Source organism: Daphnia pulicaria, chromosome 6, assembly GCF_021234035.1.
Source record: "Daphnia pulicaria isolate SC F1-1A chromosome 6, SC_F0-13Bv2, whole genome shotgun sequence".
In the NCBI taxonomy this organism is placed as follows: domain Eukaryota; kingdom Metazoa; phylum Arthropoda; class Branchiopoda; order Diplostraca; family Daphniidae; genus Daphnia; species Daphnia pulicaria.
Genome location: NC_060918.1, coordinates 12,146,747 through 12,166,120, shown reverse-complemented (window position 1 = coordinate 12,166,120; position 19,374 = coordinate 12,146,747). Strand labels below are relative to the sequence as shown.

Sequence of the window (19,374 nt, the reverse complement as noted above, 5' to 3'; positions counted from 1 at the left end):
CAGACCGAAATGTGCCGAGCTAGAATCCCCGCCAGCCATATGAAGGGAAAGGACACGACGTATGTGTTATCTGTACGTGACGGTCCGTCGGCATTGTGAGTTGCTTCGTAAAGTTCTGAGCTTGTGGACTTGTTTATTTGACTGTGTCTGCTAGGTCAGGAGTTTCTCCAAGTTTTTACTTTGTTTCATCTCTTCTCTGGTGGATTCAAATAAAAGAAAATCCTGTTTTTCTTTAATTAGGCAAGAAAACAGGTGGTCGTGCAAATTTTTTGGCAGTCTGTTTGGCGATCACGTGAAAAGTAAGTCCTCGATTATTTTCGTTCACTATCATTCGTGTGTGTCTGCTTGGAATCTAAAATTGTATAGAGAACTCCGCCTGGTTGTATGGCAACCGAACTGGTTCGTTCGTCTGGCGTCTGTAAATCAACAGATAACCAACTGCGTATACAATTCGGGCGGGTAGAGATAAAAACGAAGGCAAAGTATATGACACACTTTGGCCTTGTGTGTAGGTGTAACTGGAAACTACTATTTCAGAGGGAAAGTCCCGCGTTTTGCATGAGCCTTGAGGGGCCCAGGATGGGGAGTTCACCTGTTGGAATATGCGCACACCAGTCCTATTACGGAAATTTAAGGAGAGGTTTCGTGCGAGCCAACAGTTATTTGCCTACACGTTGAAACGTCCTGGCACTCAGACTGTTGTTACGCATCGATAGTTTTACGGGTCCGCGTGACGTAACCCCTACGGTTATCCAACCGAGACTGGCCAATTGGAAAACGCCGCGCTTGAAGAAGACGGATCGACACTTATATGGCCGAAAATGAAATGCACCCAAAGAGAAAGAATGATATGTCTGCAGGGTAGAATGTCTTATTTTCAAAGCTATTTCACTTCAGGCGAACGGGGGGATTTTTAAACATGAAATGGTCCACGACGATACGCAAATGTGAATCGATAGTTGTTGTAGACAAGAAAAATCTGGTTTTTACATGTCGCCATAACCAAACGCGTGTAGTTTTCCCAGAAAATCATTTTGCTGCCATGTCGTTGCTAGATGCAAAAGAGAGATCTTATTTGGTGGGTTAGACATTTTACCAAACTTGAAAGCACACCTGCTGAAGAAAAAACCAAACCCTGTGACCTTAAGGATGGTTTTCGGGAACCAGTTAATCTGCGCATACCCTCTCGTATCTAAATGTTGGGACATCGGGACCACGCCTTGTTGATTAGCATATATGCGTTCAAACCATGCAGGCTCTGGGGTGCATTTTTCAACGTCAGTCGTAAGCGTATTAGACGAATTCAAGTTTATTTTAGCAATGCCATGGTAAGTGGTATCTATTGAAGGATCTTTCACCACCCACTTAGAGATAGGACACGCTAGGAAATAGTTTGGAATCTTGGTTACTAAGCAACTAGCAATAATCGTCCTACCATATATCAAATGTCGTATCATCACCAGCAATCAATTACGATACTTTGAAGATGGCTCTTGTATTGTGATTTACTATACGAATAAATATAGTTTTATTGGACTGCGGTCACATTCGTTACAAGGAAAAATAGTCGTCGAGTTTACGGGCAAGGAAATGGAAGATTAACAACAAAATACGTGTAGACACACACTCACACTTGTGTAGTAAGCGCGTGATGCAATACGATGTCGTAGCTCAGAGTTATCTTTCGAGCGCTGAACCCGCAAGATCCGTTCCTTTTGTTTTCATGGGCTCTCCTTACCTACTACAAGTTTACTCTTATCAAACAAAAACAACAAAAACTAACTTTGATCAACTACTGAGCTCTTGCAAACTGGTTTTTCGAAAGCCTCTTTCCTTCGGCTATTTTACGGAAAAAACCCGGTTCCTAGTCGAACAACATTCTTTCAGATTTCAACATCAACTAATATATACCCAAAGGTTACTAAGCCGTTAGACTAACTTTTCTTTTAGGTTCAAGTTGCGTGTGTAATGGACGTTCTCAATTCTCATTAAATAATTTCTTTTCTCGAAAAACCCCCCGAAAACAAATGTGTTTGATCTGTTAATAATCGAAAAGACAATTCACATTTAAAGTTGATTGCTCACCAGTTATTTCCAACGCTGTTATAATGTTTTATATGTGTTTTTTCGGAATGAGCAAGTTTGCTTTCACACGATACGTTCCGGTTTTTATATAAAACCTGGTCACGACGTTTTCCTGCTGCTGCATTTCGGCAACCCATGAAAGGAAGTTGTATTCAGCTGAGCACTGTCCTTTCTCTTCTAATGCAGCTATCGGCTATCCTTGAGATGGTTTCGACTCTCTGCATTAACTAAGCAAGAATAGGCTTTTCTAAAATTAAACAAATCCTGGCGAATTCTAGCGATGCAGCAGACAACAAGCTGTGAGTTTTATTTTCAAACTAAATCTCTCTCCGCGTGTCTGGAATCTCATCTTCTTGTACACTATCTGTTGATGATAGCGGGAATGGGTGTCCACTAGGCTGGCCAGGATGATATTCCAGTCGCTTTCAGACTATACTTTGTAATTGATACCGTCGGTTCCACTTAGCAGCTGATTATTGCTTATCTTTATCGTCTTCTCTTTAACCAATCACCAACCAATTTGTTTCGATATAGTTCAGGATCCTCGGCTATCGGAAAGATCTAAATTACCACCAAGTGAACGCGCCATTTGATGATTTCACGAGCTCTTTCGAGCCAGTGCTGCTGCTGCTGGTTGGCATTTAGTAGCCATGGAAACCGTGAAGAGTTCCAAGTGCCAGTTTGAACAACAACCCAATAATAGTGTGGAGGCTGCAGCCAACAACATTGACAAAGTGCATCGAGAAGAATTGGATTTTGTGATTGAGAAATTGGAGTCTCAACGTTTCGACGAAGATTTGAGCGAAGACCAAGGGATCGGCCTCAGCGGATCGACATCGCCGACCGACGAATCGTCGTCGAGCGAAGATTTAAACTCGGGAGACGACGACTTGTTTGAGCCGTTGGATATCATATCCCACGATCTGTTGGATTTCATCGAAGAGTTGGTCGACCAGTTGATCATGGCGTTGGATTTGCGCAAGAAAATCGACAACAAGGACAACAACAAGCTGGAGGATGGCAACAAGAGCGAATACTCTGACGACGACAACACAGCGCTGGACTTGACCCAGGCCACCCGTAAATCGGTTCTCGGCCCTCCGCCGCCGTTGACTCCGCTTTTCCCTCCCGGGCCGTCCGACGCCCTCAAAAGTCTCAGCGCCCAGGAGAGAGAAATGCTCCGGCAATCTTATTACCGGCTGGTCCGTTTTCTCCGATTGGACTCGCCCAATCTGCGACAGTTTACCGAAGAATATCGCACCATGGCGCTCAAGCGACTGCAATCCTTCCTCTTCATGTATTTGATTGAGGTCAAGAGGAAGAGCCCGGCCGGACTCAACATGTTCCAGGATTCTTTTGGAAGCGACTCGGCCATTCGCAATTTCTTCCGCGTTTTTCTAGGCAAATCGGAGCAATTGACACGAACTTCGTCGTCACCTGGTGCATCTTCCGTCTTGCGTCCGGCTAGATTCGCCACCATGCCGGATGATGGGCCGCCACAGATTTTATGCCGCGGACCACTCGGTCACGAGCGGCAGACGAGAAACGCCGGTTTGAGTAACGCCCCGTACCCGTTGCGCCGAGCCGATTCCGGTCATCATCCGTACGCCAGTGGATCGACATCTTCCCACGGACATCGCGGAATGCACTTTTCCCACCAATCGACCCATCCGTACAGTCTCCACCAGCAGAATTATTCACATCCTCCGGTCCAGATGTCGTATTCCAATCCGTCAGCTTATCAGCCACTTCCGCCGCAACAGGCCAATGCACAACAACAATCTTATCGAGGGCATGCTGATAATAATTTCGCTCGCGACCCTTTACCATCTTTATTCGAGGTGAATTTCATTTTATAACTTCTTGTCAAATTACTTTGTCATCCATTTCAATTAACGCCCGAATTTAAAAACAAAACAGGATCAGCGTGTGGATGTCCAGGACGTGATCCATCTGGTGTGTCAATTGTTCCCCATCAGTGACGCCGTGAAAGGATTGGGACCGATGGATTTCGAAGAATTGTACGGCCAACCCTTTTCCCAGCCGGCCAGTCCGTTGAGCGACAAGCTATCGACAGGGCCGCCGTCATTGGGATGTCAGACACCGCAATACGCCAGTTCGGTGGGCTCGCCGGCCAGTCCCTGGCAGACGAGAAGTTTCGTCGAAGGATCATTGGGCGCCTCACCGCACTATTCGTCGTCGTCGCCGAATTCGCCATTTGTCATGTCGCCTCCGCTCTCTTCCGCCAACAGCAGCCCGGGACCCAGCAGTCCGCTGCCTCGATCCGTCGAGAAGCAAATGGTACGGATGACGTTGGTGCCGTCCCAACCACCTCCGCTCATTCCGCTGGATAAATCCAACCCTTCCACATCGTCTTGGCAACCAAAAGTTATTGCCCCCAAGCAACAACCTTCCAGCTCTGTAGTCATCGCTCTTAAACAGCAGCAACAACAACAACCTGTCAGTCCTGCCGTCGTCGCTTCCAAACAAAAACAACAACCACAGCAACAACAGCCAGCAAGCCCTGCAGCAATCGCCGTTACCAAGCAACCATCTGCAGCCCTATCGCCACCCCCAGCACCACCGCAGGCGGCACCGGAAAAAAGGTTTCCATCTGCGCACGAGGAGATGGCTACCAGTTTGAATCCACAAATTAAGGAACAATCCATGCGCCAAGTTGTCAAGTCGACAATGGAAGCCCTGTCGGTAGCGGATCAAGATGGCGACACGTAAGTGTTTCATTAGAGATTTACCAAAAAACAAGATTTACCAAAAAGGTGCGTTAGATAATTCATGTTTTAATTCCAAACGATTTAGTCCGTTAATGGTGGCCTGTGCTAATCCGGCTTACAAAATCGAAGATCTCTACGCCCTGCTGGAACGTCTCAAAAGTCATCCGCAGCCGGCGAAAGTGTTTTGTGCAATGAATAACAGACGAGAGGTATAATAAATCTAAAAATTTAGATTCAATGTAGATTTTTTGATTTTTGAATTGCCTTGACGGTTATTTTTAGACGGCCCTGTATTTGGCGGCCAGCGAGCGCCGTCCTTTGGTGGCCGGTTACCTGGCCGAAACGATGAGTGCCCTGCGCATCCCTTTAAATCAAACTTACGAGAAGGGCAATACGGTCATTCATTACCTGGCCATGTGGGGCGATGAATTTTATGAAGTTCTCCGCTATTTGGTGCGTGTCCGGACTCCCGACAACAAATTAGCGTTCGATCTCAATGCCCGGAACCATACAGGTAAGTGCCGTTTTTTAATTAAATAAGTGGCTCGTGATAAGATTTAAATATTCATGGGCGTTGCATTTCGTTATTTGATAAACAGGACGTTCTGCCCTCCACGAGACGGTCATGTTGTACCATCCCAACGATCCAATCGGCGAAGGGTTCACCAAAAACATTCAGTTGCTACTTGAACATGGGGCGGATGCTGGCCTATCGGTATTTGACTTGAAGACATGTGTTTTTTTGGTTAAATAGAGGTCAACTGTAATGTTGTTTTTTTGTTGGTTTTAAGGACATTACGAGCGGAAAAACTCCAGTGCACATTGCCGTTGAGAAACGCGACCCTTTCCTGCTGGAGTTGCTCCTATCGAAATGTCCGGGTTCAGCCAATGCTCCCATGTACAACGACAACCGACCATTGCACAGCGCCGCTACTTTATCCGAGGTCACGGACATGCAGCAATTGGAGCTGGTCAATATCTTGCTCAAGTATGGCGCTGACAAGGCGTTACGCAACAAAGCCAACAAGCTGCCCATTGAACTGGTTCAGCAGGATCGCGATCGTGTAGGTTATCATCCGTTTGACCCGTCTCGATTCCTCAATACTGCGCACTTTTCCTCAATTTTCCCACTTCTCTCTTTGGCTATCAAAATTGATTCTCATCAGCTGTTTATTCGATAGCCAAACACGGGATCTTATTCTCGTCATTCGATACTATTTTTCTTTTTCTAATGACGTCAAATGAAACTCAAAATTTTTCCTCGTTTCAGGTCAAAGCTGTTCTTCAGGCCCGTGCTCGTCAAAACTATTCGTGAGAACCCCCAACCGACGTGTCCATCATCCATCGCTTTTGGCTGCAAAGTAAGTTCAATTCAGAGATGCAGGGAAATTGTGACGACAGATGCCATCATGCAAAAGTGTCCACGAAATTTCTTTATTATTCATTGTGCGTGTGCTTTCCTGTTGCTTCAATTTTTCCTTATCATATATAGTGTAATGTTGTTGTTTTCCATTTCCCTCCCTGAAACCAAATATCTAGAGATTGCATTTACTTTGAATCATTTGGCACATTTTTTTGTTTCCTTTTCTATACCTATATAGTATATTATGTCTTTCCCGTTTAAACTACCCTATTTTATGCAGTAAAAGCAAAGAGCCATGGGTGCGACCATAGCGTCGTCCTTTAGAAACAAGTCTGTTAGTCCACATTTCGGAAATAATACAGATGTATGGCCCAATAATCCGCCGAGCGTAGACGGAGGCGCGTTGTCAATTTTCTCGTCGCCATATTTTATTGGGAGGGAAAACACGGCGGCGGCCTCCAAGTTTGCCAAAGTTTTCTTTTTATATTGCGACGCCGCGAGACTGTCGACTATAGCGATAAAAGTCAACAGTAGCTTTCAAAATCTATGACGATAGATGGGGCCAACTAATACAAAAATACAGCCAGTCCCGACGGGCGTAGAACAATATTGTACACGCAACAAAGCGACGCCATGTGGCACCTAATCAGTTTGCCAGAAGCGGAAGACAACCGACCAATATATCCAGTTGTGTCTGGCCTGTCCCGTGCTGTTCGTGGTTGCCATACTTTACGAGCGCAATGTCAGTGACATCTCCCAAATTAAATTTTTCTTTTTTTTAGTTTACTTGTTAACACAAAAAATTGACATGCAAAATACAGAAACAGACAAAATAGCATGTGCGTAGCATAAAACTATTATATTGAATGAGCAAATAACAGTTTTTTTTGGAGGGGGGATGCAATAATTCAAGTGACGATAGTGATGACGGGAGATGCTGCTGCCGAAATCATTTGAATTCCCGACGGTGTGATGCTGGTGCCGAGAATTTCCAGCCGCCGGAGGGATTTGATGCAAGTCGGAGGGATTTCCCCGTCGGCCATCATTTCTTGTTCTTCATCTTCTGGCCATTGCGGGGAATTGTCGTCGTCGTACACCAAATTGGGTTCTCTGTTGTTTTTGTTGACCTGCTTTTCGTCGACGACCGAGTAGCGTCGGATACCGCGCACGAGAAGTCGAGGAAACCAAACCATGCATCCGGAAACATGGTTATGTGATGCTGGAGCCGATATCTTCCGGCAACGCTCTCGTTCGGATTTCCATCCGCGAGCGGATGTTTGCGGTTCTTGCGCTGTCGACTCTTTGATCAGATCAGGGTCACAGAGTAGTACAATTCCACTGTCGGTTACGTCAATCGAATAGCACACGTCCATTTCCTTCAACACAACCAACTTTCATTTAAAAACAAATTCAATGTTGATTGAGTTATTTATACCTGGAGGTGACGACAATTTTTAGCCAATGCTGCAATCTGCTCCATTCAAAGACATTGTCGCTACTGTACAGGGAAAATTCCAGTTGAAACGTATTAATTAACAATAATTACCATCATGTCGTTTGCCAAGTAGCGTAGCGAAATTCGACGTAAATGCGTCATTCGTGCCAAAGCGGGGGGTAAATAGTCACGGCGCTGCAGCCACGAGCTGTCCTCTATTTCAAGATCATTTGATGAATAATTCTCAATATGCAATTACAAGGTTAATTCATACGAATGGTTAGATTTTCAAGTCCAGTGCCAAGTTGGCGCAGCGAAGTCACGAACGACTGCCGGAAGAATGTCCGAACTGATTGCACGTGAACGTGCTTAACGGAGGTCGACAACAAAAGCTCAAACATGCTCAACTATATCAATTATAAAAACATAGTAAAAATGCATTGGATTACGTCAGGATTATACAAGATCAGACGGAATCAGACAAGAGGCAAATAATGATATGAAAATTAACCTTGAAGACTTAAAACTATTATCAGCAAATATTCAATCATTCCGCCTTTGTCACGTCCTTGAGATTGAAAAATAAAAAAAAAAACAATAGCCACGTATGCACACATATCAGATATGTGTTTAAGCTTTTATATTCTACCGGTTATGTTATCACGCATGGCGGCGCTGCGTGGGGAGGATCAAATTTTCTCATCCCCAACTCAATCGATAACAAGGAAATAAAAATCGCCGCCAAAAATAACCGTTCGTGCAGCAGCAGCAGCAGCTCCACGTGCAGAAAAATAAAAAAAAAAAGGGTCGATACGTTACATCAATGAGTGTGTAGATGCGGCTGTCTTTCATCGACGTATCGAGCAGCTGCTGTCGAATGGTGGCAGGAAGTTGAAATTTCAGGTAATGCTTTAACGCTCGTTTGTTTTCGCCGTAATTCTTTTCTTGGCACAAGTTTTTCAGCTGAGTGAGAAAGGCCTCCAAGGCTAGTTGTTGCAAAGGAGTTGGACTGTGCAATTTGTCCATGCGAGGAGGAGCAGCAGCGGGTCTCTGCTGCTGGGTTGATCGAGGGATGGAATAATAACGAGTTGGACTGGTTGGCCAAAAGAGTTCTTCGGCATCTTCGACTTCCACAGCTTCCAATTTCCAATGATCCAGCTTCATTTTCACAGGTGATCACTATTACGCATCACTTATCAGACTGTCGTTGACACAAAAGTTCTCGGTGGATATGTCCATATTCTTTTATTCCCACCTATTAATTGCCGGAGGGATATTTTTTGAGAGAGGTGTGGCTCAGAGCCCTTGAAAACAGCCAATGGTGTAACGACTTTTCATTAAATTCACGTGGGGAAACGCAACAACGGATAGCTCCCTCTCGTGTGTTCACACCTTTGCTGAACGGGTGCCCAATTGCCCAGGGCAATAACTTAATCACTACAACAATGTCGGTGAAACCTTAGATTATTTTCACTATTGTTACACGCAAAATTGGCACGTATATTTTATCAAGTTGATGAAAAAGAAATTGAAATTTTAGGATGTGTTATGTGGACTCCAATTTTATTGGTTCCGATTCGTTGGTTAACAAACAAACAATTTGTCGCGAACATTTTCACTTTAGAAATTTGTATTTTACGACATGCCATTTACTTCATACTTGACAATAAAATTTAAAAGTGCGCTTATTTTATTACGTTCAATATCAGTAAAGGATACGTAGATTGTTTCGTAGATTGTTTCTAAACATCCGATGACGTAATTGAAAGGCTGGAGTGCGCACGTCGTAGTAAGGAAATGAGCCGTCTTTATTCTTATCATACAATTACATGTATAGTTAACCACAAACCAGGAACTGAAGTATCAAAGTTTAATCATTTTATTTGAAATAAACGTTGCTGTGTTTAGGAATAAAATAAGATAATTCATCACCTTTTTTTGTAGATTTGAATTAATGGTTTACATTTTTTATGTCTATGAAGTATGTGTGTTCTGACATGTCTATTAGTTTTTTTTATAAATTATTTCCCGTTTTCTTTAACCCTTCTGTGTACCGAAAAATTCCCGCTTATTAATAAGTAAACCAAAGTAAAAATTCTAATTCTCACCGCCAGATGCCATCCAATCCAACAACAAAGCTGGTGGTTCGTAGAGCAGACAGTCGAAACATACAAAATTGCATTTTAAAAGTAATTTAGTGGAATAAATCTCATAAGTGGAATAAATATCACCTTTCAAATGAGTAAGCCTAGTTCCTCTAAAGGGGCTTCAAAACCTCCGGCAACAAAGAAACCTAAATTGGAACCTTCTGATGATGAGGACAGTTCAGCTTCAGCATCGTTGGTTACTGATTCAGGGTTTCTGGCCAATATTCATTTAAAAAGGAAAAAATGTGCTGATAATATTCTTGAATTCAAGTTCAACAAGAAAAGATGTCGGCTTCTATCGAAATCAATGGAGTTGGGAGATTCTGGGGGAGGAATTCTCTATTGGATGTCTCGTGAACAAAGAGTGCAAGGTAGTTTTTAATAAAAAATATAAACAGAAAGCAGATAGTTGTTAACTTTAACTTCAATTTATTTTCAAAGACAATTGGGCATTACTTTATGCACAGAGATTGGCTTTAAAAATGAAACTTCCCTTACACATTTGTTTTTGCCTGGTTCCAACGTTTCTTGGGGCAACCATTCGACATTTTGGATTCATGCTGAAAGGTCTAGTATGCCTTTAATTAAAGTTTATTGAAGCTCTAAAATTTTATATTTTTATTTTATTATCTTATCTTTTAGGTCTAGAGGAAGTGGAGACTGAATGCCAGAAACTAAAGATAGAATTCCATTTGCTCAAAGGAGAATCTCAAATTTGTGTGCCAGACCTTATTAAAAAATTGAAACTGGATGCTGTTGTGGCTGATTTCTCGCCTTTGAGAGTTCCCCTCTCATGGATTGATAAAGTCAAGGAAAGCATTCCCAAAGATGTCCCCTTTTGCCAGGTACCTAATAATGATCATTCAAAACTTTCCTTTGACAGCAACTTTAATCCTATTTTATTCTTTCTAGATAGATGCGCACAATATTGTTCCTGTTTGGGTAGCTTCTGACAAACAAGAAGTTGGTAATAATATTTTTCGCTCTGTAAAAAGTTCTGTAGCATTTATATAATTTGTCGTTTCAATCGTGATAGGAGCGAGAACCATTCGAAAAAAGATTAACGATAAATTGGATGAATTTTTAACCGAATTTCCTCCAGTTATAGCACACCCGCATCCAGCCAAAACAAAAGCAAAAGTAAAGTCAAGTAGTAAAAAAAAAAAAGAATTCCCTCAGTAATATTTTGGTTGTTGACAAATCCACTAGTCAGTAGACTGGAAGGCAGCAGATGCTTACCTTGAAGTTGATCGTACGGTTGGCGAAGTAGATTGGATTACACCGGGAACGAAAAGTGGCCTACAAGAATTGTTCAATTTTTATCAAAAGCGTTTAAAGATGTACGCGGAAAAACGGAATGACCCCAACTTAGCTGCGCTGAGCAACTTGTCCCCGTGGTTACACTTTGGTTCGATTTTCGATAAAAAAATGTTCCATTGTAAGATTGATGTTGTAATTTTGAATTGTTTATTGTGAACAGGTCAAATTTCGGCTCAGCGTTGCATTCTAGAGGTTAAAGGATATAAGACCAAACACGCTAAAAGTGTAGATGCGTATATGGAAGAAACTATCATTCGACGTGAGCTATCGGACAACTTTTGTTTCTATAATCCCAATTACGATAATTTGAAAGGTTGTGACTCAACCACAACTACAAAGAAAAACTTTAATTTATTTTGTTACGGTTATTAATTTAGGTGCGGCAAACTGGGCTCAGGAAACGTTGGAAGTTCACAAGTCAGTGATTTTTCTCCCACTTTTCTCAAATGCACTTTATCTTAATTTTGAATCGGTTGTAGGAAAGATAAACGCCCTGCGCTACTTAGTGCGCAACAGTTGGAAGAGGGCAAGACTCACGACGATCTCTGGAACGCTTCTCAAATTCAGCTAACTAGAACTGGCAAAATGCACGGATTTCTGAGGTTCTTAACACTTTTATTGTTTTTGTCAGTTCTGAGTTTATTTCTCTTTTTTGGGGGGTTGAACAGGATGTACTGGGCCAAAAAAATCCTGGAATGGACAGAAACGCCAGAAGAAGCTCTGAGAATCGCCATATATCTGAACGATCGATACAGTTTGGATGGACGAGATCCGAGCGGTTACGTTGGTTGCATGTGGTCCATCTGTGGTATCCATGACATGGGATGGAAGCAACGAGATGTCTTTGGGAAAATTCGCTATATGAACTACAAGGGTTGTCAACGAAAATTTGACGTTGTGGCGTTCGTTCATCGTTTCGGTGCAAGAGCCTACCCCATTAAAGGCGTAAAGTATGACTGAGTGCACAAGTATGCTTGTGCGGATCTCCACTGCCGTAATTATTTAAATTCACCCAATTTAATTTATACGATACGGATATTCTTTTAAATCCAGATCATAAACACTGCAGAAATTCATTGTATTTTCAATCTTTTCTTCTCATGTTAATGAAAGCTGTCAAGCAGATTTTGGACGGTTTCGATTGTTCAACGAAAAATTGACAATTGTCTAATCTATTGTCTTGTATTGTTATTGCTTTATTGCACAAATGAAAAGGCCAGAATACGTTAGAACGAAAATTAACAGATAGAACATATTATATTAGATTGTACTATTCTTGGATGCATTACTTCCTGCCAGAATGCCAACCGACCGGGAGAGACAAAAATATTATTTCAAAAATTTCAGAGAAGGCATTTGCGGCAGAAGGCACAGCATCAGGTAGTATACAAACAAAAAAAAAAAAAAAAAGTTTGTGGGAGTGCAACAGAGAAATTACTCAAACATTTAAAGAAGTATTTCAGATTAATGGTCAGAAGCCAACAAAGCAAATCAAGGTGTATGGTGACATAACTTAGTGTTTGACACATCAGATCGAAGAGTGTTTGAGAATGAACGTGCGACAACAGCAAAAGTTGTAAAAGATTATGCTTTTACAGATAATCTGAAACACTTAGGCGGGACTGCTAACGGTAGCAGTATTAACTCCCTTCCAATCAACAAATCGGTAGTAAGCGGCAATGCCGTAAATGATTGTGGCGATGAATCCAAATACCTGGGAAAATGTTGAATGGTAAATTCTTTACCTATCAGTACGTACACAGCAATATCTTTAATTTACCGTTCCAGCGTACCAACCACTCCTATTCTCGTAGTTGGCGGCATAATGAGTAACAGCGCTGGCGGCAGTTAGATAGAAGAATGACCACAAACCATAAAAGATTAGCAGCTGAAAGACATTGAGAAATGATTATTTGTGAAAAATTAATTTTTAAAACAAACTTACCCCTAACTTCCAGGGGACTACTCTGACCATTCTATCCTGAAGACGACAAAAACCCAGGAAAAGTTCAATGAGACCTGACCAGAATCCTGTGACACAAACAAAATAAAACCATCCTTGTGGAGGTATGTAAGTGCTCCAGGGTTGTGCAGCAACACAAATGAAACAAATCACATTGATAACCTAAATGTACAGAGAAAAAAATAAATACATTAGAAACTTTCAGATTCCATAAAACCTAATGATGCAACACAGCCTTGACTCAACAGGTGATATTTACCAAAGTAATTAGATTGAATCTTCCAAACAAGGTATGGATATATGCTCTGTCAATTGATATTCCCAGTGAAGGACCTGTAGTAGTTGTCGTTGTAGTGGTAATAGTGGCCATTCTGATTCGTCTAATAATAACCAAGGCAGCAACTCAACTATTTTGAATGCATACAAGTAGAACACATCATTAGCAAAGTTTATAATAAAAAGTACCATTACAAAAACTAGTTTTCCATTAGCTAATAACAGGATAAAGGAGAAAACACATCAATCAGTTTATACTAAAAGCAGAGATTGCTGTGTTTACAAGAATTTCAATTGCCTAGTGACTAATAGGTAAAGAAAGATATATTGGCTACGTAATGTAGTGACGACTTATTACACAGTTTCACTAACCTGTAGTTCTTAATCTATAATTTTGTGCACAGATCAGGAAGTTCAATGCAGATTCGAGCTTTCCGCTTCGGTTTCAGATCCTTTTTGGTTAACAGGAATAACAGATCTGAGTTGGTAGAGGTAGCCGCCCAAATAATTCAGGGTTGAGTAAGAATGGGATGGGGAGATGACGCCAGCACCTCAAGCGGCGAATGATATCATGATTGTTGCATGGCCTACTAAATGGTTAAGGCCTGTAAACTTGGATGTTGCCATATGACGGCGAGAGAAGCTGCAAAATTTCCTATCCTTCTCCCGGGCAAGAGCCAATCAGGCGAAAATTGAGGGTTGAACTTCGCCATCTGGCGTTCGGTATTCCCAACTCGTTAGATAGGAAGGGGGAAAGATAATGGTGCAGTGACGTTTGGCCATGTTTTGGCGTCTACAACTGTCAACGACACTGATTTTGAGGATTAATAAAGTTCGTGAATTTATTGTGACTTCTGGGCAGTTGCTCCATAATTTTTGTGGAATGAAAGTTTGAGTTGTGTCTGTAGATGAATCTAGGAGTTCTAAACCGCATGAATTCTAATCAAAAAGTTAGTATGGAACCATAGTCTACTGATTGTGTTTGTAACTAGTGCTAAAAGACCAAAGTTTTCAAGTTTGTTTCAAATGTTTTCTATGTCTGTGCAATTAACTAATTGTTCTTTGTTCTATTTGTAAACCAAATTTATGTAACAGGAGGATGTAACAAGATAAGATGTATCTCAACTGGTCCTCCCTCTTATTCTTCTACGAGGCAAACATAGAAAATAGATCTACATTGATTGCAACTCCCACCTTAAACACGTATTTGCTAATTTAAATGTTAGATGTAAATATTCTTTTCAATCATGCTAATGCAATGTTATATTTTCTTTCAGGCGAACAAACAGTTACCTTTGTTGGACAGCCAAATGTTACCAAAATAGGCATAACTAATGCATAACATCTCTCGATTTAGTTGAGTTGAGTACTGACAGATATGTTGTTTGGTGTGTGGAAGAAGTGGTTCTGCCGTTCTGACTCATTATTGAAAAGACAGTCAAAGTAATTCATTGTTTCTGTTCTGCTAACAGGTTTTTGGTTATGGATTAAGTTTACCACTTAGTAAAGCCAACCGAGCATGACCCAATAGAAGATTGTGTTCATGGTTATTGTGAGTGGCTCTCAGCATTGCTTCCTCAGCCAAATATGCTGTCCCCCTTCGTTTAGTAACTCAAAATTTGCCAAGATGCTTCCCATGACCAGCAACGATGTCATCTTGGCCCCTTCTACTGTTCTAAGTATATGATTATTTACTTAATTTCCTTCATAATTTATAAACTAATATATTAATTCAAATTCTATCTATAGATAATATTGGGGATAGACTTTGTAATCGTCCTTTAAGTGTCTTTGTTGCAATTCGGCTTCATGCATGCGCCAAAAGTTTTCCTTCTTCTCGGATGTGGAAAACGTTAATGAAATTAGCCCAATCATGGCGACATCGCACTAGTTTCATTACCCAATGGAATCGGATTGTCTGGTTGTCTGGAAAAGTCTTAACGCGAGTTTGCTAAGGTTGAAACTGATAACGGTAAGCATATTTTCAGTTAACAGTTATGAAATGAAATAGTGTTAGTGTTTACAGTAGAATTTAATTTATTGTCGCAAAGTTCTGGCCCTACGCTCTTTGTTGGCGGGATCAAAACTGTTGCTCTTTTTGTTTAAACACAAATGTAACTTTCTTTTGTTCGACAAGATTGGTTTCAGAAATTTCCTCAAAATGACATCAATTAATTCTTTGTTACTTTCACCAGGGCGAGCAATTTCACAAACGAATGTGATGCATTTCTCCAAATGGGGTAGCAGGAAATCTACAAGGCCCTGTAACATGGAAGTCGAGCTGGAAATCCGCGGAAGGGTTTCCTTCACAAATAGATAAACCGTCCACAGCCTTGACACAAATTCGACTGTGGGATACATAAGGGCACCCCGGTCTGTATAAAGAAATTGAAGCATTGTTAATTATAACATTAATTTTTTTCATTATTTCAAAAGGTTTCAACCTAGTCGATAGATGAGCTGCATCAGTGGGTCTGTGGTTCTTATCCCCTGAAGGCGGGCTACACAATCCACACAAAACTCTTGCTCCAATAGGACACGTACGAGGTATCCAGAAAGTAGTGCTACAGTGCAAGCTTGTGATGTTGGCCTCGGCTGCACTAACAATTCCAGAAAGAATTAAAACTGGTAAGTTACAATATTCATTACTCATTTTCTCCATTGAAAAATGTACCTGGAGGTTTAGTTAGGTCATTAAGTATCAGGAAACTCGATGACGGTAACAAACGGAGTGCTTTTACCATTGACGTTTTTGATTTTTCTGAATCTCTTATTAATTTGTACTGTTTTTCAGGTTCGCGAGACAAGGTGGTATTGCCGTAGATTGAATTGTAGGCGATGCCCGTCCGCAGTATCTTTTCAAAAGCCTGTGAAACAGCTGTAGCGTCGCCCTTGAAGTTGCCGCCGATCAACTGACGAATAGCCCCAAACAACTGTTCGATGGGGTCACTCGAGAAACGTCTTGTAAGTACGAATTTGAAACCTAATTCTTCTAGTAGATATCGTATGCATGCAACTGTTGACGTGGTAGTATAAGTTAGGGCTACGTATGTTTCTTGCGTTAGAAACTTCGTTTTCGTTTTTTTAATAGCGTCTTTGTCCGCTGGGCTATTGTTAGGCATAGTTTTGATTATATTTTGAATTTCTTCGTTCCATGCGTGTAACTGGGGATTGAAGTCGAATTCCAAAAAATGTAGTCGCTCGTCCATCGAAGAGTAGTACGGCATTTTGTCCGGTAATCGGTACCGTTGATGCTCTTTTACGCTGCTTACGTCATGTAAGCTAATCCATCGGTGCTGTCGTTTCATAAATTTCACCGTGCTTTCGACGCCGACGAATCCTTCTGTTTTAAGTGCGGCGTGCATTTCGATGGCTGCTGTCACTTCAGGACGAAACATGTCCATTGCTGGTTTCACTTTCTGTTTTTCAATGTTATTGGGCATCACATGTTTCGGTGTCCAGCTCCTTACAGCAGTTAGTAGTTCTCCCGTTTGTTCCTCAAATAATCTAACTGCAAAATCGCCCGTCACACGCTTCCCTTGTATATGTAAATTCCGCTCGAGGAGCTGGTTGCGTACGTTTTTTGTAACGTGGCAATAATCGAAGCTACAGAAAAGAGGTCGATAGACCCAGGGTTTTAGTAGTAGATCTGCCGCACTGTACTCTTGAATTGGGTGGCGGATAACTGGGTGCAGAACACCTCCATTCATCCTCTTGAACATGTTGGTATTGACGGCTAAATTGTCGGTGACCAACCGATTGATTTTGAACCCACAGTCTTCAACATCTTTGATAACTTGAAGCGTAAGTGCTTCCTGTTCTTTCGCCGTAAGTTGACTGACAAGGAAATAGGCCACCGGTATTTTAAAGTACGTGTTGAGTCCCACCACAATATACCCTAGCATCTTGTTTGCCAGCTGATTTTGATCATTAGGATGTACTATTCCCCCCATGTCGACTTTCCCGACAAATTTATCCAACTGCGGGATGTACTCTTCACCCGGTCCAATTGTCATTTCATCCAGAACAAGGGAACAATTTTTTTCTATGTGGGATAGATTTTCACCCTCCGACATCAGACGTTTTTTCACAAGAGAACCCACACCGGTTTCCAAAGTAGATCTTCCAGTGTAGGCTTGAAGAGTCTGTCGACATGGTAGGTGCAGGATTCCTGACTTGCGCAGAAATTCGTAAGCCCCAGGAGCACGACCATTCAAAATAATGCAATGAGCAACTGTTGTTTCGGTCCAGCGTGCCCCTTGCAGTTTCCCGTAATTCTGAATTTGATCCAGTAGAAAAATCTCCGCTTTCCCACCGTTGAACGCGCTTACGACCATCCGCGATAACTGTTTCCTTATTTTTAGGGGAACGCAATCCCTCTCGTTTTCAAGTTCAGTAATTTTCTGTTTTAGTTTAAAGGATTTTTTCTTCTCTCTTCTCAGCAATTGCATTAAATTTTCATGCCTCAATTTTTTTTGTTTGTCTGAATTCACATAGGAAAGAGTTCTTTCACCCGCACGGCCAGCTACTTCGTTCGTTTGCAAATCCACCCAGTCATCGTAAGAGTTACGCCGTCGTGTTATTCGGGGACGAAATAGCCTTGCACTTGGACGCGCTTGCTGTGCTATCGCCGGAGTAGTCGGAGCATCCACTGCTATCGCCGGAGTAGTCGGAGCATCCACTGCTATCGCCGGAGTAGTCGGAGCATCAATTGCTATCGCCGGAGTAGTCGGAGCATCCACTGCAGTCGCCGGAATAGTCGAAACATCCGCTGCAATCGCCGGAATGTTTGCTGGACCAACCACCGTCATCGAATTGTCCGTTTGCTGATCGTGATTGTCAATGCCTGAGTCATCTAAGGAGCCGATATTCACTAATACGTCTTCGGAAAAGTTTATTCTTCTGCATAGTGCTGGACTTGCTATCTGCGGAAGTCCTACTCCGTGCGTAGGCGATGGAAGAAGCCGACGGATTGGTGAAAGGGTCACTCTATTGTTGTCCAAAGCCAAATGAGGAGTGGGTGTTCCACCCTGCTGAATATTGGGAATATGCAGGCGTTTGCCTGAGTTTATCAGCTCGGTATTCTCCCCTGCAACACAGAATAGAGGTAGTGCATTAGACTTCTAGTTATTGAAAATTAATAAATTAAATTTTTTTTTGCTTTGAGAAATACAGGCGTTAACACAGAACAGGAAAAGCCACGAAGTGTAAGCAAAGAAAGGGGAAAACAGTTTTATTGGCTATGCGATTCCTCATTCTTGACGTTGGCGTGAAGAAATACCGGAACAATTCGAACGCCACCAGGTATTAAATTACAAACTAACATACAATTGTGTGTGTTATGCGTTAAATAGAACTTAACTTTTCTTCCCAGGTAGAACCATAATACACAGGATGGTCATTTTTGTGACACGTTGCTTTTCCCACACGTCGTCGAATGTTATACCATCTACAGCTATCGAGTGTCGAACAGAAATCAATTTCGCATTCAAATCAAAACCAAGGCCGACCAAGACGGCGAATGAGCGTACGGTTTTCAATGCTTACGGATGCCCTGCGATCAATCCCGCAAGACACCAGAGGTGGGCTATCATCCAACGCATTCGTCTTCTTCAGTCAGGTGACCATAGCAGTGGATCAAGGAAAGTGCCAGACCCACAAAACGTTGATTCCGGTCGACAAAAGTACAACTTAGATTTCGACAAGCCATCGGTGCGGCGTTCACCCAAAATTTCCACCGAAAAGCGGGCGGAATTCCAAGCTGCGGTGACAGCCGCCACGGAATCAGCCAGCCATCAATCGCACAAAATGCTAAACGAACTACTGATTGGAGCCGGTGCGTGGTGGTTTGGATTCGTCGGTGCTCTCGCACGTCTGGGTGGTGCCCCTCGAAATAGCTTTATACGTCTTATTTAACATTGAAGGCCCAAGAAGCTGCCCTGAGTGTAAAGATTGAGGTAAACTTCTTCTTCGTTTGAAATGTTATTTTTGGGTTGATCAGTCCTTATTTGTCTAGCTGAAGTGGACCTTGACTCGTGGAATTTCTAACCATA

General features: G+C 42.1%; 4 protein-coding genes and 1 long non-coding RNA gene across 6 annotated transcripts; 3 read left to right on the top strand and 2 right to left on the bottom strand.

Moving 5' to 3' along the window:
- Positions 1-62: 62 nt before the first annotated feature.
- LOC124344110 lies at positions 63-6,558 on the top strand. Of its 2 annotated transcripts, XM_046797557.1 has the most exons (9): positions 63-154; positions 241-299; positions 2,620-3,926; positions 4,006-4,814; positions 4,903-5,026; positions 5,100-5,331; positions 5,417-5,532; positions 5,609-5,881; positions 6,088-6,558. In XM_046797557.1, exons 3-9 carry the CDS (start codon positions 2,736-2,738, stop codon positions 6,130-6,132), a joined length of 2,790 nt encoding a protein of 929 aa, XP_046653513.1. In that variant the 5' UTR covers positions 63-154; positions 241-299; positions 2,620-2,735; the 3' UTR covers positions 6,133-6,558. The 2 variants fall into 2 exon arrangements, with proteins under 2 accessions (XP_046653513.1, XP_046653512.1); XM_046797556.1 differs by having other exon boundaries at positions 63-299.
- Positions 6,559-7,024: 466 nt separating this feature from the next.
- LOC124344193 lies at positions 7,025-8,896 on the bottom strand. The gene is made up of 5 exons (XM_046797686.1): positions 8,435-8,896; positions 7,890-8,022; positions 7,727-7,830; positions 7,616-7,651; positions 7,025-7,556 (listed from the first exon to the last, which is right to left on the bottom strand). The coding sequence occupies exons 1-5, from the start codon at positions 8,777-8,779 to the stop codon at positions 7,089-7,091; spliced, it is 1,086 nt and encodes a 361-aa protein (XP_046653642.1). The 5' UTR covers positions 8,780-8,896; the 3' UTR covers positions 7,025-7,088.
- A 753-nt stretch (positions 8,897-9,649) lies between these two features.
- Positions 9,650-12,527, top strand: LOC124344154 (deoxyribodipyrimidine photo-lyase-like). Its single transcript, XM_046797619.1, has 10 exons — positions 9,650-10,133; positions 10,204-10,329; positions 10,405-10,607; positions 10,675-10,729; positions 10,799-10,902; positions 10,972-11,170; positions 11,243-11,395; positions 11,460-11,499; positions 11,562-11,684; positions 11,751-12,527. Exons 1-10 carry the CDS (start codon positions 9,854-9,856, stop codon positions 12,040-12,042), a joined length of 1,575 nt encoding a protein of 524 aa, XP_046653575.1. The 5' UTR covers positions 9,650-9,853; the 3' UTR covers positions 12,043-12,527.
- On the bottom strand, positions 12,244-13,854 carry LOC124344233 (plasmolipin-like). Its single transcript, XM_046797750.1, has 5 exons — positions 13,694-13,854; positions 13,305-13,452; positions 13,028-13,207; positions 12,863-12,970; positions 12,244-12,796 (listed from the first exon to the last, which is right to left on the bottom strand). Exons 2-5 carry the CDS (start codon positions 13,413-13,415, stop codon positions 12,695-12,697), a joined length of 501 nt encoding a protein of 166 aa, XP_046653706.1. The 5' UTR covers positions 13,416-13,452; positions 13,694-13,854; the 3' UTR covers positions 12,244-12,694.
- A 377-nt stretch (positions 13,855-14,231) lies between these two features.
- LOC124344276 lies at positions 14,232-16,280 on the top strand. The gene is made up of 7 exons (XR_006919633.1): positions 14,232-14,524; positions 14,599-14,709; positions 14,794-15,000; positions 15,071-15,293; positions 15,517-15,694; positions 15,758-15,949; positions 16,116-16,280. It is a non-coding gene; the product is annotated as an uncharacterized LOC124344276 (long non-coding RNA).
- Positions 16,281-19,374: the final 3,094 nt, after the last annotated feature.

Bases quoted from the DNA above. Each gene is read 5' to 3' on its own strand.
- LOC124344110 (XM_046797557.1), top strand. From the start codon at position 2,736: ATGGAAACCGTGAAGAGTTCCAAGTGCCAGTTTGAACAACAACCCAAT. The intron at 3,927-4,005 runs GTGAATTTCATT...AAAACAAAACAG, and splicing joins CTTTACCATCTTTATTCGAG to GATCAGCGTGTGGATGTCCA. The intron at 5,533-5,608 runs GTATTTGACTTG...GTTGGTTTTAAG, and splicing joins GGGCGGATGCTGGCCTATCG to GACATTACGAGCGGAAAAAC.
- LOC124344193 (XM_046797686.1), bottom strand. From the start codon at position 8,779: ATGAAGCTGGATCATTGGAAATTGGAAGCTGTGGAAGTCGAAGATGCC. The intron at 7,831-7,889 runs GTATGAATTAAC...ATCTTGAAATAG, and splicing joins ACTTGAAAATCTAACCATTC to AGGACAGCTCGTGGCTGCAG. The intron at 7,557-7,615 runs GTATAAATAACT...GTTGTGTTGAAG, and splicing joins AAAATTGTCGTCACCTCCAG to GAAATGGACGTGTGCTATTC.
- LOC124344154 (XM_046797619.1), top strand. From the start codon at position 9,854: ATGAGTAAGCCTAGTTCCTCTAAAGGGGCTTCAAAACCTCCGGCAACA. The intron at 10,730-10,798 runs GTAATAATATTT...CAATCGTGATAG, and splicing joins TTCTGACAAACAAGAAGTTG to GAGCGAGAACCATTCGAAAA. The intron at 11,171-11,242 runs GTTCGATTTTCG...TATTGTGAACAG, and splicing joins GTCCCCGTGGTTACACTTTG to GTCAAATTTCGGCTCAGCGT.
- LOC124344233 (XM_046797750.1), bottom strand. From the start codon at position 13,415: ATGGCCACTATTACCACTACAACGACAACTACTACAGGTCCTTCACTG. The intron at 13,208-13,304 runs GTAAATATCACC...CTGTACATTTAG, and splicing joins GATTCAATCTAATTACTTTG to GTTATCAATGTGATTTGTTT. The intron at 12,797-12,862 runs GTAAATTAAAGA...ACATTTTCCCAG, and splicing joins GTGGTTGGTACGCTGGAACG to GTATTTGGATTCATCGCCAC.